Source organism: Phyllobates terribilis, unplaced genomic scaffold, assembly GCF_046119375.1.
Source record: "Phyllobates terribilis strain yellow unplaced genomic scaffold, ASM4611937v1 Scaffold_5__5_contigs__length_657084704, whole genome shotgun sequence".
NCBI classification, from domain to species: domain Eukaryota; kingdom Metazoa; phylum Chordata; class Amphibia; order Anura; family Dendrobatidae; genus Phyllobates; species Phyllobates terribilis.
This window is the reverse complement of record NW_027362765.1, coordinates 547,393,684-547,412,414: the sequence shown is the minus strand read 5'-3', so window position 1 is coordinate 547,412,414 and position 18,731 is coordinate 547,393,684. Positions and strand designations below refer to the sequence as shown.

General features: G+C 39.3%; 1 protein-coding gene across 2 annotated transcripts in view; it reads left to right on the top strand.

The window, feature by feature from the left end:
* The window catches only part of CDH23 (cadherin related 23), a 1,802,240-nt gene that overhangs the window by 1,259,916 nt on the left and 523,593 nt on the right, over positions 1-18,731 (top strand). For both annotated transcript variants that reach the window (XM_073685852.1, XM_073685853.1), the window contains exon 21: positions 3,740-3,847. In XM_073685852.1, coding sequence (XP_073541953.1) covers positions 3,740-3,847 — 108 coding nt within the window. The remainder of the gene's footprint in view (positions 1-3,739; positions 3,848-18,731) is intronic.

Here is an 18,731-nt window from a genome sequence, read left to right as displayed (position 1 = left end):
GTATAGATGGACTAATAGAACAAGTCCCACACACTGCTAGAAGGCCAAATATTTTTTCAGAGCTAGATGCAGAAAAAAATTATATTCAGTTTGCAACCTGATGGAGGTCAGTATAGATGGACTTATAGAACAAGTCCCACACACTGCTAGAAGCCCAAATATTTTTTCAGAGCTAGATGCAGAAAAAAATTATATTCAATTTGCAACCTGATGGAGGTCAGTATAGATGGACTAATAGAATGATGCTATGCCCAAAATATTTTACTTCACTAGGTGCAGTAAAAAAATTGGTATTCTATACACAGGTGGTATATCTTGCAACACAGATAGGCTACTCCACTGACTAACACACTCTGCAATAGACCTAAAAGGATTAGCTTTGCTAGATTCAGCCAAATGCTGTGAAAAAAACTTGCACAGCACTGGCACAGACCTGCCTGGCAAAAACTGATAGGAACTGATGTAACCTAGCCCTCAAAAGGACTGCAATTACAATTAGTCTTTACTCCCACAATCTATCTATTTAAGAGCACAGACCTGCCTGATAAAAGTCGTAGGAAATGCTGTAACCTAGTCCTTAAAAGGACTGCAATCACAACTATTCCCTACTCCCAAGCTGTCTGTAGATTTGTGCGAAAATTGGCTTGAAATTAACAAGGTATAGCGCACACAGCAACAGCGGTGCCGTCTAACACGCAGCTGCAGCAGTGAGAAAATGGTGGCGACGGGGAAAATGGCTTGGTCTTATAGGGCAAGGACATGTGACATACACTGCCAATGACACATGCCCTTGCTTGTGTGAAAAAAAGCACTTCGCTCCGTCTGTGCGCTGCTGATAGGCTGACAGATTGCACCTCCCCACTGTAAATGCGGGAAAGAGAAAAAAAAATGGAGATCTTCATTATTCCTGCAGAGATCCATCCCCTGCCCGTCCCTCCACCCCTCTGTACACTCAAACTGCGTATTAACATTAATTTTCATCATTACTGAGAAAAAATCCAGTTATGATTTTGGTGCACGAACAGTTATCGAACATAACCTCGAACAGCCGAATTTTTCTCAAATCGTTCGTGTTCGCCGAACGGCTCGAACACCGCCCAAAACAGCTCGAATTTGAGATTGGCGAACAGTTCGAGTCGAACAACGCTCATCTCTAGTGATAATCTCCCACTGATAGAACTTCTAGAGCTAAAAGAGATAAAACACTGATTTTATTGAAACTACAACAAGCAGCTCAGTAAGTGTCACATCGCTGGCATCGGGATCTCTGGTCCTACATCATGCTGATCACAGATAGGGTAGAAAAAAAACCTCGTGGCAGATTCTCTTTAATGTGTTTAGGCCAACAGAGAGACTTTATGGCATCCACTCTCACTAATTTGCCTTGCTAAAATAAGAATTAAAATGCTGTGTACTTGCTCCACCTCTCACTTTGCCGCTTCATACTCAGAGAATTACCAAGAAAATTCACATGATTTCTTTCAACTCTATCAAAACACTTCTTGCTAAAAAAAAAGTCAATAAAAGTCAATTGGGTTGGAAACATCTGCTACTCAGCATCTTGATTTCCACTCTGAGGTTCCTATTAGCATCTTAAGAGTTCAATTTTTGATTCTTCTCATCATTAAATGGGTCTGTCCCAAGCACAAATAAATGTAAAGTTTTCTTTCTACCCTCAGTTAATTTCTGCTAATATATAATGTGTTACAATTTGTGTTTGATACATTTCTCCATATTTGTTTTTATAATAGTTTGCATAGTATTTATGGCAGTTTTTTTATGCACAGTTCTACTCCTGTGTAATCCATTGCACAGCCCTGCCATTGGCCTCTGCTCTCAAGCTAAGACATTACTACTGCAAAATAGAATCTCCTGTAAGGCAAGTTCCTACATTTAGTGCCATGTTATTAACCACGGCATAAAGCACTGATCTTGTTGCATTGATACTATGATGTCATTGCAGCACTTTGCCCAAATAGAAATATATTATGCGTGAATGGATTGATTTCTGGTTTAATACTGTGCAATAAATATTAATAGAGCTGTGTTAACACAAACATGCTCATGCGAATAACAGGAGCACGGTACAGGGCACATCAGTCTGATATTCAATTAACAGTTTTCTAGCGGGAAGTGTAAAGACATTTTAATTACCATGTGTAATTAATTTGTGCAAGGAATGACTGCACTTACATATCACATTTTATTACATTTCTTTACTTAAGCAGTGGTGGTAACTTAACCTGGAAATGGCAAATGGAAATGGTGAAGAAATATTTTGACAGAAGATTTGGAATGTCAATAAAAACTATTGCAAATGTATTCATTTGACACAGTTGGGTTATATTTATTACACCCGATGATCAAGCCTTAATGGCTTTCATGTTAGGATTTTCTCACATATCTAATTTGTATTTATATAAAGAACAAACCCCTATTCCAATTACATTGAAATTTTAATTCAAACATAGTGGTAGGCTTTTTATGTATGATGGCATGTTGGGTTCAATTCACAACTAAAGACCCCCCATACATACAAGACTAATGTTAGCCAAACCCACCAATATTGATGAGTTTGTCCGACAGTCTAATGTGTATAGGTGCATTGACTGACTTATCGTGGGAAGAGATATCAGTTAGGCATGTCCAGTTTTAGACTGACAATCTCATTGTCCTACCAGTGAGAAGTCGCTGGTCATTATGTCTGCCAGCAGCTTTCTTGTGGAAAACACAGAAGTGCTCAGTCGAATGAGTGCTCCTGTGTATGGGAGATTTGGCTAGATAGTTGTTGGCCAAACAATCAGCTGAAGAAAATAGTCATCAAATATGTATAGCCAGTTAAACACTAGATCTATCCAAATCTTTCCTTTTATTTCTAAAATAATACCACATAGGCTTGCTTTTGAGTTTTGGATCATTATTTTGCTACATTCAAGAGTAGCTATATATACCTTCAGTATCTGTCAGTTGACATTGAGCCAATAATTGTACATCCAGCATACACACAATCGATTCAGCCAAACATGTCTTCACTTCTGAATTAGGAGAGGACAACTGCTAGTCTCCCTTGAGAAGAAAAGATAAGTTGTGTTGAAATTCAGATGATGTTGGGTATAAGTCAGGAGGCCCACAAACATGTAAGATTATCATTTGGTCCTGCCAAAGTACATTGGTTGGACCAAGTTTTCTCTTATTTGAAAGCACCTTTAGACATTTACCAGTACAGATACATGACCAAATTTTCTGGTACAATGCATGGTCCAAGATGGAGGCTAAACTTGGTTGGAAATTTCCAACTTTTGAAAACTTTATTAAACTTTTAACTTATACATTGGTACAGAATTATGATTTGTACAGTGCACATAATATTAGCATTCTCCTGTTTGTAATAGTAACATAGATGTTTTGCAAAGGCAACTGTTTTGTTACAGGCAACTGTAGAACATTTTATGTTATAGGGCTATTTCTCTTCAAGATTTTTTTAGTTTCCAATGATCAAAGCCTAGTGCTGATGTAGAATGTCAGTGGTGACAAAATTGTATTTGACCAGTTTCCCTATTTATTTTTATACAATAATATGAGAAAACTTGCCATTTTTTATCACTGCACACATGTAAAGGTTGGTACTATACAACATTGTTTTTATTGTTATTTTGTATTTATTTACAACTGTATTATATTTATTGATTTGTTATATAATGCACTATATATCATATGCTTTTGTAATTATATATTATAGGTAAATATCACTTTGTTGGACATAAATGACAATGCTCCTCAGTGGAAAGATGAGCCTTACCTTATAAATCTTGTTGAAATGACGCCTCCAGATTCAGATGTTACTACGGTAGGTTTTCATTTCCATTTTCATTATTTGAAATACAAACTTTCTCGATTTGTTCCCATGAATTCCATTGCTTGTTTCCTTTTTTACATTGTATGATTGTATTTTTCATTGCAATTTATGCATTTGTTTTCATTTATCCCGGACCACAAGATCATTTCTCTATATTGTCTATTTAAAGCCAAGTTTAGGTAGTATGGCATCCATTCAGTTTGAAGAAGAATTGTTTTGAAGCAGTTAGTATACTACTTAGGATTCATAGTCGTATAGCTATGCACTGTACTTAATGTAACTATCTACCTTCAGTCCAATAGACAAAGTTTAGAGTTGTGGTGCTCATATGTGACTACTGCTCTATTTAATTTTTAACCACAGCTACTTGGAGAAATAGTCTCCAGAACTATGATCTACTGATCAGGTGGGATCTCCTGCAATCTCACGATCACCACTACTCATGGTCTGAGGCAGGTCACTATTGCAACTAGTAATTGGATGAGCCATCATTTACTTTATGTCAAGACGGGAGAGGAAAGTAAAGACCATCAGGAATTATATATGTGTCAGAACGGAATCTTTTGGCAATTAGTCAGTTGTGTATCACCTTTGTTAAAACCACTCTGAGCTCTTTCCATGCTATACAACTATTTTAAAGGGTTATTTGCATTATTAAATGAGTAACACTGCAAAGTGCTTGTAAAAACAAGCACTTTTGTAATTAACTATGCTTGTAAAATTATGTAAAATTATTTAAAATCATCTCTGTTCTCAAGAATTAAGCAGCAGTAGCGGAGCAATTACCGTGCTAACAAGTTCTTTTCTATAGAGTCTGCAATCACTACTCAAAAGATGTCCAGATTGCTAGCTCCCAAACCAGCCAGCCTCACTGCTACTGTGCTCTTCTAATGCTACAGAGGTAAAACTACCTTTGTAGCAGCATCAGGGAGAAAATTTTTTGGGCCAGTGGCACAGAAATACTGCTAATCTGAACTGTCAATCTATCAATCATGAGCAGTCTTGAAACAAGTAGACGAGAAAACCTCTAATAACTTGAGGCAATGTATAACGTTTTGGAGGGCTGAATTTTAATTTGCTTGGACACTATTTTTCTCTAGACATTGCAGTGTAAAGATGTAGCAATTGTCAACTTGACTTGCTATGTCATAATGTGCCCACACAATTTGTATAGAGCAGTCACTAATTTTCTTTGAATTGGTGAGGCTGTGTTGCACAATTTGCATATGAATGATCAGCGCATCAAACAAATATTTGTGGCTCACTGAATCAATCATTTAAGCATTGCTGCATTTCCAGAAGGCTAAATTAATTTGCTTTTAGGGAGTGTTATAAAACAATCAAAATTACATGTCTGTGTAATAATCCCAAATATTCTACTGCTTTCAATTAACCAATAAGTTAGAGCACATTCTAAGCATAATATAACATCTGGACTTACACTTCAAGAAGCAGAACAGTATAGTTGTGGTCAGAAATTTTGAGACTGACACAAGTTTTCGTTTTCACAGAGTTTGCTGTTTCAGTGATTTTGGAAATGTTAGTCACGTGTTTCTATGGTTAATGAAGTATAATTATAAGCATTTCAAAAGTTATTAAAGATCATTGACAAATCATCAGTTTTATGCAAAGTCTCAATATTTACAATGTCGTCCGTTATTTTTCAAGACTTCTTCCCCCTCGTCCTGACAGCTGGTTATCAGTTTCTGGGCCAAATCCTGACTGTTGACAACCCATTATTGTATAATCAGTGCTTGGAGGTTATCACAATTTATTGTTTGTCCACCTACAGTTTGAGGATTGACCACTCACTGAGATTGTGGTCTAGAGATTTTCCTGACCATGGACCCAAAATGTTGATGCTTTCATAACCAAGCGACTTAGTTATTACTTTTGCCTTGTGACATGGTGCTCCATTATCAAATTGCTCCTGGATAATATAAACGTTGTGTTTTAATGGGGGAAACTTTTTGATTAGTCAGACCTGTTATATTCCTTACTTCATTATTGTTTTGTTGCTAGTCTATTTGCTCTTGGATAATTGAAGAAGTTGCTCTTGCTAGGATGTATAGTTTTTATTCTTTATTCATGGCAGTTGTAAAAGAGTCACTGGTGTTATATGCAAGGGGAGGTATGTGTCACTCCGGCTGCTAGCCTGTGTGAACTGAAAACTACAAACTTTCCTCCAGCATGTTATATCTTGAGGGTTAATTCACCTAAAGGGTGTGGTTTTATGTGGATGGCAAAGAGGGTGGGAAGTCATTCACCATACCTCCCCTGAGGGTGTGGCTGAGCAAGCTTAAATGCTCAGTCACTATTTTTTTTTCTGTTGTTGTGTTTGGAGAGGCAAGGTCTCCTGACTGGACAGCCATAGCTCAGGAAGGAGCTGAAGGCTGGGCTACAACCTGTGTGAGCGAACCCCACACACGTATGGACTGTGATATAGTTTATCTTTTGTTTTGTTGTTTTGCCAGTAAGGCCGTATTTATTTTGCTGGAGCTGCAGGGCTTTATGCCATACAATAAAGCCTGCAGAGAAAACCTGGTTCCTGAGTCTACTTCAGAAAGCGGCCAAGTGAGTCGTATTACCACACAGTGTTCTTAGGGAACATAATTATGAAGAAGCCCATTCCCTTGGATGAAAAGCCCCCATACATGAATGGTCTCAGGATGCTTTACTATTAGCCTGACACAGGACTTATGGAGGTGCTCACCTTTTCTTCTCCAGACAAGCTTTCTTCCAAATGTCTCAAACAGTCTGAAGGCAGCTTCAGTCTGTTTGAGTCCTCTACAATCCAATCCCCATACTGCCTGTAGAATATCAGTCTGTCCTGGAAGTTTTTCTTGGTGAGAAGTGGCATCTTTGGTGCCATTTTTAATGCCGGCCCAGCCTCCAAAGCCTTTGCCTCATTGTGCATACAGATGCACTAACACCTTGCTGCTGCTATTCCTGAGCAAGCTCTGCATTGGTGTTGAACCAATCTTGAAGCTAAATCCTCTTTAGGAGACAGTCCTGGTGCTTAGTGGACTTTATGTGATGCTCTGAAGCCTTTTTAATAACAATTGAATCTCTCTCTTTGAAATTCTTAATGGTACTAAGGAGAAAACAACTAAAATTATGTAAGCAGGTCATATTGTGGGAGGTGAAATTCTGTGGACATGGGTTTTGTGATTAAGTTAATTTTCATGGCAAGAAATAACTTTGTGAATTTTTGCAATTTATCTGATCACAAAGCAACAAACTTTGTGAAAACCGACATTTTTGTCAGTCTCAAAACTTTTGGCCATGACTGTATAATTAATAAAAGTTGCACTTTCACTCTAAATTGTTCTTTATCCGGAAATGTTTCTCAAGAACTTATCTGCAACAACATTGATTTACCACCTTTTACAGAATATTGGAAAAATAAAAGAGTCAATGGTCAGATAAATAATTCAGCTTCTTTTGAGGAAAAAAAAGGCAAGTGACATTTTAGACAATGAGTGTGATCACTTACTGTCTTTCTTTCCATTTCTAGTTTATAATGTAAAGTACCATGAACAGATATATTCTGCCTCAAAAGGAAAAGTATATTATCCAGATCTCTCATATTGATATAGCTTAGTTCAGCTTATTTTTTATGGAACAATAGGGAATTTATTTCTTATTTATTTATTTCTTAAAGTGAACCTCTAATCAGGATTTTATACCCCTAACTAATGGTATGTGTGTTAAAGGAGTTTTAATGCTTATTAACTAGATACTTTGCAAATAGAATTTATCTTTTCCATTTCAGAGAAATCCAGTGAGTACATTTTATGGTAATGAGGCACAAGTGCAGCAGAATTGGACACTGCACTTACAGCTTACCTGCTTCTCTCCCTTTACCTGCCTATGGCTTCTGACTGATAGGCCTCTCTTGCTTTAGTGACCTACCTCTCATGTCCATGATTTTGTGCAAGCCCTGTCATTGCATGGCGTTGTCTCCTCAGAGGAGGCACCGCTTGTGCAGATCAATAGCCCAGCTCTTGCTACGTTATAAGGACCTTACAGTGCATACACCACACCAGCCAATGACGGCACTTGCACATAATCTCAAGCAGGAGAGGCAGATCACTGAAGTAAGAGTGACTTGTCAGTCAGAGGCCAGAGGCGGGCATCGAGCAGTAAATAGGGAGAGAGGCAGGAGAGCTGTAAGTACAGAATCCAATTCTACTGTACTTTCTGCTCATTAGCATACAATTTAAATTCTGGATTTCTTTAAAATTTAAAATCAAAATTCTACAACTAAAGGTTCCCTTGAGAATTTTCTTGATGTAAGAAATGTGCCTACAGCTGTCAATATATAGGATGCCAATTATCTTTTGACTATGGAACTAGACTACAAGGAGGTAAATTGCGGAGACCCTACAAACCTCTAAGAAAATTGGCTAAAGAAATAAATCCGGATGATTGGTCATCTTCATGCTTGAGTTACAGAGCAAATAAAAGTTTTGTCTCAAATCTTCATGACAATGTTAGTTTATTGTGATTGTGTAGTCAAGGTGACTTGTAATTTTCTCCGTTGAATGAGAATAATTTTAGAGAGGACATTTTTCTGGATTTCTTTAAATGAAAACTAATTACTTTGCCAGATTAAAACTGATCCACTGTTTCTTTTACATGTTTTCTTCTTCTTTTGTGCTTATGCATTCCAAGGTTATGCCTCCTCTCTCCCAATAAAAGGTGCAAATTTCCCCTTTAACCCCTTCACCGCCGAAGCCTGTTTTCACCATCCTGACCAGGTCAAATTTTACAATTCTGACCAGTGTCACTTTATGTAGTAACAACTCTGGAACACTTCAATGATTCTGTAATTCTGAGAATTATTTTGTCATTACACATTGTACTTTATGTACAGTGGCATGTAAAAGTTTGGGCACCACTGGTCAAAGTTATTGTTATTGAGCACACTTAAGCAAGTTGAAGATGAAATGATCTCTAAAAGGCCTAAAGTTAAAGATGACACATTTCCTTTGTATCTTAGGCCAATAAAAAATATATTGTCATTTTTTTTATTTTAAAAATTACAAAAAGGAAAATGGGCCAAAGTAAAAGTTTGGGCACTCTTAGAGATTTGCATGCTCAGATAACTTTGACCAAGATTTAAGATCTTAATTAGCCTGTTAGTGTTATGACTTGTTTACTATCATCATTAAGAAAGACCAGGTGATGCAAATTTCCCAGCATTTTAAAAACGCAGGCTTCTCTTACCTTGTACCAAAACACTGAAGCCATGGGTTCTTCTAAGCAGCTATCTAGCACTCTGAAAATGAAAATGGTGGAGATCCACAAAGCAGGAGAAGGCTATAAGATAGCAAAGCATTTTCAAGTTGCCCTTTCCTCAGTTTGAAATGTAATTAAGCAATGGCAGTTATCAGTAACAGTGAAGTTCAAGATAAGGTCTGGAAGACCAAGCAAAATTTCAGTGGGAGCTGCTCGTAGGATTGCTAGAGAGGCAAAGCAGAACCTTTGCTTGTCTGCAAAAGATCTTCAGAAAGATTTAGCAGACTCTGGAGTTGTGGTACATTGTTCTACTGTTCAGAGACACCTGGACAAATATGGTCTTCATGGAAGAGTCATCAGAAGAAAACCTCTCCTAAGTCCTCACCATAAAATTCAGCATCAGAAGTATTCAAAACAACATCTAAACAAGCCTGATGCATTTTGGAAACAATTCCTGTGGACCAATGAGGTAAAAATATAAATATTTGGCCACAATAATCAAAGGTATGTGTGGAGAAAGATGGGCACAGAATTTCAGGAAAAGAACATCTCGCTAGTCATTAAGCATGGGGGTGGATCAATCATGCTTTGGGGTTGTGTTGCAGCCAATGGCAAACATAACACCATTTGTAAAAAACTGAAGTTGAAAAGAGGATGGCTTCAACAAATGGATAATGATCCTAAACACACATGAAATTCCACAATAGACTAACTCAAAAGGTGCAAGCTGAAGGTTTTACAATGGCCCTCGCAGTTTCTGGATTTGAACATCATTGAAAATCTGTGGCTGGACCTCAAAATAATAGTGCATACAAAACGACCCAGGAATCTCACAGAACTGGAAGAATTTTCCAAGGAAGAATGGATGAAAATCCCTCAAACAAGAATTGAAAGACTTTTGTCTGGCTACATAAATCACTTACAAGCTGTGGTACTTTCAAAAGAGGGTGCTACTAGGTACTAACCATGTTTTATGTTTTATCATATTTATTTATCCTCCCTATTATATTTAATTTTGATACTCATCTTTATCTGTCACACATCTCCATCCCTCTACATTCTTCACTGGATCTAGACATTTGGCATTATATATTTTCATTATCAATTGCCTCTGCACATTATGTTGCAATAATGGCACTGTGTCTAATTTGTGGTCTCTTATTACATTTTTTATTATGGTTTGTATACATATTTATCTAGTAGCAATAATCACCAATACGCTGCCGAGTGCATTGCATGTATTCATTTAACATACCCATGCACCATGATCGGTCATCGGCGCATGCGCTGTCTGTGCTCCGGATATCTCGGGCTCCGTGTCTCTATGGGTCAGGTGACTCGGGTCCGTCTGACGTCACCTATCACATGACGCGGATGTCCGCGGTTTCCGGTCCCTCCTGACGGCGCATGCGCGACAAGCCGGCCTGACCATCTTGCATTGGTAAGTATATATTGTCAGTGTCACTATCAATTGAAACATCCACCCCTTCCGGCCTACATTCTGACGGACTTCCGGTTTTACTTTTTGGCGGCCAGCCACGTACTTCTGTCCCCTGCATCCGATTGGCTATACACCTCCTTTTAACCTTTCCAGTTCTATGGAACTCCACCCCCTGACGAAGGACCACGTGTCCGAAACGCGCGTCGGGGTGTGCTCCGCATTCAGTCCCAGGACCGCTCACCAGGTACATCATACAGTTCTTCTAACCCTACTCTTGTTATGAATCTTCTATGACAGTCATGTTGCCTTTCTTTCCCTCACATGAGGGGGCTCCATAATAGTTGGTTCTTATTTCCTTTCTTCTCTCATTAATTGACTGTTTAGTCTGTGTGCCCATTGGTATAACTCTACCAGTATTTTATTATTATTATTATACATTACTATATCAGGCACTTTCATGTGACCAGTGGGCTTAACACACCATCCAGTGTGCATCTATCATTTGTGCTTTGTTTTCCTATTTATGCATGTCTCTTTCATCGGGTTTTTCTTTTTTTGCTGTGGCAACATAGGTTACAACGCTCTGTATGTGTCGGCGGTCTGTCTTTTATATATATTGTTTTGATGCTCAATCTTGCAATTGATGCACTAATTTTGACTGATTTCTTTGATTTATCTGAATATGGGCACTCTTGTGCTTGGTGTGTCTCTGTAACCAATACTTCAATAAAGGTTTTTTATATATCAATATACAGTACAGACCAAAAGTTTGGACACACCTTCTCATTGAAAGATTTTTCTGTATTTTCATGACTATGAAAATTGTACATTCACACTGAAGGCATCAAAACTATGAATTAACACATGTGGAATTATATACTTAACAAAAAAGTGTGAAACAACTGAAAATATGTCTTATATTCTAGGTTCTTCAAAGTAGCCACCTTTTGCTTTGATGACTGCTTTGCACACTCTTGGCATTCTCTTGATGAGCTTCAAGAGGTAGTCACCGGAAATGGTTTTCTCTTCACAGGTGTGCCCTGTCAGGTTTAATAAGTGGGATTTCTTGCCTTATAAATGGGGTTGGGACCATCAGTTGTGTTGTGCAGAAGTCTGGTGGATGCACAGTTGATAGTCCTACTAAATAGGCTGTTAGAATTTGTATTATGGCAAGAAAAAAGCAGCTAAGTAAAGAAAAACGAGTGGCCATCATTACTTTAAGAAATGAAGGTCAGTCAGTGCGAAAAATTTAGAAAACTTTGAAAGTGTCACCAAGTGCAGTTGCAAAAATTATCAAGCGCTACAAAGAAACTGGCTCACATGAGGACTGCCCCAGGAAAGAAAGACTAAGAGTCACCTCGGCTTCTGAGGATAAGTTTATCCGAGTCACCAGCCTCAGAAATCGCAGGTTAACAGCAGCTCAGATTAGAGACCAGGTCAATGCCACACAGAGTTCTAGCAGCAGACACATCTCTACAACAACTGTTAAGAGGAGACTTTGTGCAGCAGGCCTTCATGGTAAAATAGCTGCTAGGAAACCACTGCTAAGGACATGCAACAAGCAGAAGAGACTTGTTTGAGCTAAAGAACACAAGGAATGGACATTAGACCAGTGTAAATCTGTGCTTTGGTCTGATGAGTCCAAATTTGAGATCTTTGGTTCCAACCACCGTGTCTTTGTGCGACGCAGAAAAGGTGAACGGATGGACTCTACATGACTGGTTCCCACCGTGAAGCATGGAGGAGGAGGTGTGATGGTGTGGGGGTGCTTTGCTGGTGATACTGTTGGGGATTTATTCAAAATTGAAGGCATACTGAACCAGCATGGCTACCACAGCATCTTGCAGCGGCATGCTATTCCATCCGGTTTGCGTTTAGTTGGACCATCATTTATTTTTCAACAGGACAATGACCCCAAACACACCTCCAGGCTGTGTAAGGGCTATTTGACCAAGAAGGAGAGTGATGGGGTGCTACGCCAGATGACCTGGCCTCCAGAGTCACCAGACCTGAACCCAATCGAGATGGTTTGGGGTGAGCTGGACCACAGAGTGAAGGCAAAAGGGCCAACAAGTGCTAAGCATCTCTGGGGACGCCTTCAAGATTGTTGGAAGACCATTTCCGGTGACTACCTCTTGAAGCTCATCAAAAGAATGCCAAGAGTGTGCAAAGCAGTCATCAAAGCAAAAGGTGGCTACTTTGAAGAACCTAGAATATAAGACATATTTTCAGTTGTTTCACACTTTTTTGTTAAGTATATAATTCCACATGTGTTAATTCATAGTTTTGATGCCTTCAGTGAGAATGTACAATTTTCAAAGTCATGAAAATACAGAAAAATCTTTAAATGAGAAGGTGTGTCCAAACTTTTGGTCTGTACTGTATATCATGTTGATAATTGGACCCCAAGTTCGGTGATTCTCTTGGTTGCTAGGTACTAACCATGCAAGGTGCCAAACTTTTGCATCGACCCATTTTCCTTTTTGTAATTTTTAAAATGTAAAAGATAAAATATTTTTTTTGCCTAATATACGAAGGAAATGTGTCATCTTTAACTTTAGATTTTTTAGAGATCATTTCATCTTCAACTTGCTTAACTGTTCACAATAACAATAATTTTGACCAGGATTGCCCAAACGTTTACATGCCCCTGTAATTGGTAAATTTTGGACAAAATGTTTTGCATTCATTTGTGAAAATATGAGAATTTTGGCAAAAAAAATAGAAAATTTTGCAATTTTCAATTTTTATATCCGTAAACCAGTTAGCCATGCTGTAAAAAATAATTGATTATTAACATTTCCCATATGTCTAATTTACATCAGCATTATGTTTGAAACATTATTTTCTTTTATTTAAAAGTTAGAAGGGGTAAATGTTTATCAGCAATTTCTCTTTTTCCAACAAGATTTACAAAACCATTTTTTTAGGGACTACATCAATTTTGAAGTGACTTGATATGCAAATTGCCTCTTCAGAGAAAAAGAGAATTTGAACTCTATAGCACCACCTATTGGAAGCAGCAATCCTACCATATTAAATTTCCCAGAGGAGCATTGCACGGCGAATAAGCCTCCTTAACTTGACATGTCAGAGCCGAAGTGACTTGAGGGACCTATATGATAGAAAATACCCAAATGTGACACCATTTTAAAATCTACACCCCTCAAAGTGCTCAAAACCACATTCAATAAGTTTATTAACCCTTTTGGTGCTTCACAGGAATTAAAGCAATGTGGAAGGGAAAAATGAATATTTTAACTTGTCCCACTCAAATGTTTATTTAACCCCACATTTTACATTTTTTGCAAGGGTACCAGGAGAAAATAAACCATACATTTTGTTGTTCGATTTCTCCTGAGTACACCGATACCCCATAGGTGGAGGAAAACTACTGTTTGGGCCCATGGCAAGTAAAAGGAAGCTGGTAAAGGAAGGAGTGCCAATTGACTTTTGGAGTGCAAAATTGGCTGGAGTAGACAGCCGACGCCATGTCGCATTTGCAGAGCCCCTGATATGACTAAACAGTGGAAACCCCTCACAAGTGACCCCATTTTGGAGACTACATCTCTCAAGTAATTTATCTAGGGGTGTAGTGAGCACCTAGAACCCACAGGTGCTTCACAGAATTTTATAATGTTTAGCCATGAAAATATATAAAAAAAAAATTTTTCCACAAACATGTTGCTTTTGCCCCAAATTTTTCATTTTCACAAGGGTAGCGGACAGATGGTGGCTGGTATTCTCAGGCTGGGAAGAGGCCATGAATATTGGCCTCCCCAGCCTAAAAATAGCAGCTTGCAGCAGCCCCTGAGAAGGCGCATCCATTAGATGTGCCAGTTCTGGTACTTTGCTGGCTCTTCCCACTTGCCCTGGTGCGGTGGCAAGTGGGGTAATAGTTGTGGGGTTGATGTGAGCTGTTTTATGTCCGGTGACATCAAGCCAAGGGGTTAGTAATGGAGAGGTGTCTATCAGACACCCCCTTTAGACAAAATATATTATACCATTCACATTTTATCCTGTATATAACATCAGATGTCTGTGCACACTGTATGTGACATAAAGTATACTGTACAGGACAATATGTGACTGGTATATGACATACTATGAGTACAGACATCAGATATTACACTAGTTACTTATTATCCTGTATATAACATCTGATGTCTTTTCACATAGTATGGGAGAATAATTTTTCAGATGGGCCACATGACAGACTATGACTGTTGTGGAGGCCAAACTAATAGGCTAAAATTAATTCTGCTCAATATTGTTATTAACGTTTTAATTATAATTGATATTAAAATAAAATAATATTTATATCATATAATATTAAAGGGCATATGGGAGCTCTGCGCATGTGCGGGGAAGGGCCAAAGAGCCCCAGCACATGCTCGTTACAGTACTGTGCTTTGAGCTCGGCAGGACAGAGAGAAGTGCAACTGCGTAGGAGAACACTGTGTGGATGATGTAGGACGCGTCATCCACATGAAGAACAGAAGGAGGTCGGCATTGCAAGAAAAGAGGAAACGTCGGATCAACACCAGCGACGCCCAGTCAGTCCGAACTGCCCTGTAGGTGAGTATAATAAAACATTTTTTTTGCCTTACAGTGCCTTATATATACAGCAATACAGAATGCCGTCACATGGGGCTGAAAGGTGGTGGTCGTAGGTTATATGGGAAAACCTGGTGACAGGTTCCATTTAAGTATGCTGACATCTCCCCTATATACAGTATGAGTGCACACACAGCCCCCCAATATGCAGTATGAGCCTCCATATAACCTCTCTATGTACAGTATGAGCAGCCACATAGCCTCTCTATATACAGTATGAGCCACACATAGCCCCTATATACAATATGAGCCCCTATATAAAGTATGAACCCTCACATAGCCCCCCTATATTCAGTATGAGTCCTCATATATCCCCTATGTACAGTATGAGCCTCCTAGACACAGTATGAGCCTCCAACTAACCTCTTTATGTACAATATGAGCCACTACAAAGCCCGTTATATACAGTGTGAGCCCCCACATGTCTTCCTATATTCAGTATGAGCCCTCATAGCCATTCTATACTCATTATGAGCCCCCTATATACAGTATAAGCCCTCACATAGCCCACTATATATAGGTACGCATCCCAAACACATATATAAAAAAATAAGCACACTCACCTCGCTCCCGTTCTCCCAGCACAATACTCCGATCTCCAGTGCACTTAGTCTCTGCACAGCAGACGCAATGAAGCGACATCATCTTGTCTGCTGTCTCAGTCACACACACTGATTGGTGGAAGAAGGTGTCGGCGGCCCCATCCTCCACCAATGTATTCACCTTTGTCTGCATCCTGAGGTTGCAGATAGTGGTGATTTCTGGACATGGGACGTGCGATGCAAGCCTGAGAGGGCATGGTGCAGCCCGTGGGCCACTGTTTTCTGCCCTTCAGCTGCACTTTGGCCAAGTATGGAGTACGATACACTGTGAGTACAGACATGAGATGATGTCTGACGTCTGTAACACAGTATGTTACATACCAGTCATACACTAATCTGTGTACTGATGTACTATACTGTGTGCACATGCCTACAGTGTTATATTCACTTGACTGGTCACACCTGGACCTGGCTTCTGCAAGACCTCACATAGTATAATGTATGGCATTATATATGATATAAGATGTCCTGGAGCCAGACTCAGGAGCAGTCAATGCAGGATGACTCTGTGTCCTGGTGTCTAAGTTTCACTACGAGTTATTGCTGCAGCTTGAACCTTCCTGCAGATCGGGTGATGCTGGAGCCGATGATTCCCAATGACAGTGCGACCTGAGCTGCATGAAAGTGCAATAAATCATCACACCGTGCCTCAAAGCCTCCGCTGACACAAGATGCAGGATCCTGCCCCTGCCCCCATGCTGACCTCTTCTCTGGAGCTCCTCTCCAGTCTTCAATGAGGAAGCAGCCTGACCCGACATGTTGGTGAGGTGAGATAAGCAGGCATGCCCATACAGTGTGCAGTGTGGGAGTGTCTGCAATACAGGGATGGCCGGGTCGGCACTTGTACACAGTTAAAGTACAGTGGCAGGCCAGCAGCTGTCTTCTATTCAGCAGAGGCCAGGCGGTCCGCAACTGTTGCTGGGGGACTGGCCCTGGGGGCACTTGCCCCACTGCCCTCTGGCCCAGTCCGCCCATGGGTGTAAGTGATTAGTCGACTTTATTCTTCGGGTCAGTATGATGACAGAGATACCACATTTATATCATTTTGTTATGTTTTGCCACTTTTACACAATAAAAGCTATTTTATAGAAAAAAGAATAGTTTTAGCATTGCTATATTCTTAGAGATATAGCTATTTTTTGCTTATGGTGCTTTAAGGAGGCTTGTTTTTTTGCCGGACAAGATGACGTTTTCAGCAATACCATTTTTATTTACATTGACTTTTTTATCACTTTTTATTTTATTTGTCCGGCGGTATGGGGAAAAAGCATACTTTTTTGCCACGTTTTTTTTTATTTTATGGTGTACACTGAGTTAGCTAGTATGACAGTTTTATTGGTCTGGTCATTCCGGATGCGGTGATACCAAATATGTGTACTTTTTTTTTGTTTATTCTTGTCTTTACATAAATATGTGTATTTGTTGGATTAATATTTTTTTCTTCCTTTTTTGTTTTTTATTTTATTATTTTTAAAAAATATTTTTACAGCTTTTTAAAACTTTTTTTCTACTTTTTTTTTACCTTGCCCTAGTATGGGACATCAACTTTCACTGCCCATCGCTGATCTAATACTCTGCAATGCTTTTGCATTGCAGGGCATTAGATCTGTTCATCGCACACAGGAAGGAGGTGTGTCAGCTCCTGCTCTGAGCAGGAACTTACAGGCCACCATACCTGGGTGATCCCGCGGCCATCTTTCGGCCTGGGATCACCGTGAAGACCATCGGCATAATGCAATCGCAATCGCGTTGTGCCGATCAGGGCAGAGAGGGAGCTCACTCCCTTTGCAACTCGATCGATGTCACTGTCACTATTGACAGCGGCATCAGAGGGGTTAAACGCCTGCTGTAGGCACATATGCACTACCACCCATCGTGGGCATTGACGCAGGGTGTTAGCTCTCATATAGCGCTGACACGCGCTTTTGATCATATTGGTGCTCTCGCAGCACCGTACATGTATGTCGGATGTTGTGCTGGGCGATGCGGAAGTCATTATTCAGTGTGAGCCTATGAGAGCTAGAACGAGGCCAGAATGAGGCTCTCATAAACTTACACTGAGAGCTTGTTACTGTTACCTCTGACTTCCGGTCAGTTAGAAGTTGCTGTTAGACGTTGGCAGAGTTTGACCGGAGTGGCGCTAGGAACAGCGGAAAACAGTGGCTGGTAAGTATAATACTAGGGGCAGGGAACTTAGTGACAACATTCTAGTGCTGCAATAAAAAAAAATGTAGTGGTGCTTTAACCATCTAGACATAAACTACATTATTTTTCTTTGGGTATGGCAGTGTTTTGATGGCCCGAGTCAGATGAGAAAAATCAAACGACCACAGAGATATTTTGCGGTATGCTCGCAGTTGGAGGGACATTTTTTTCTTTATTTTCGATCTGCAAAATTTTAGAAGGGTGTGACACAAAAGAAAACTGTTCCAGAATCAGTGGAGCATCACCAGTTGTAGGAGGTTCTCAGTTTAAATGACAAAATCCAGCGTAAGGTTCTCTATTGTCATTTTCCTGTACATAACAAATGATTTTCCCCCTGCTTTTCACTTCAAATGATATGGGTAAAGATTCATTCATTTTCTTTTTTTTTTTTTTTTTTTTTTAACAATGCAGTTTTAATTAATTGTGTAATATGTTTGACATGTAGTATACAATAAAGTGGGTTAATTGCTTTTTAAACAACATTTATCATACCAATGTGTATGAACAAGTACCTTACCCTGATGAATTAATTGCGAATTAAGTTAATATGTGTTAGTTGGGCTGTCAAGAGTCGACAAATGTGTCGGTAGCAATAATGACTAACAGTATTCCACTAGTTTGACGTTAAAGTCAGGCAGAACTTATGGAAACAAATCTTTTACATGTTTCCTTGAAATAATTTTATTCTTTGATAAAATGGTGCTTCAAAAACAGTGATGTGGTAACATTTTCTATAAAATACCCTATCTAGATTCAGCATTCTCTA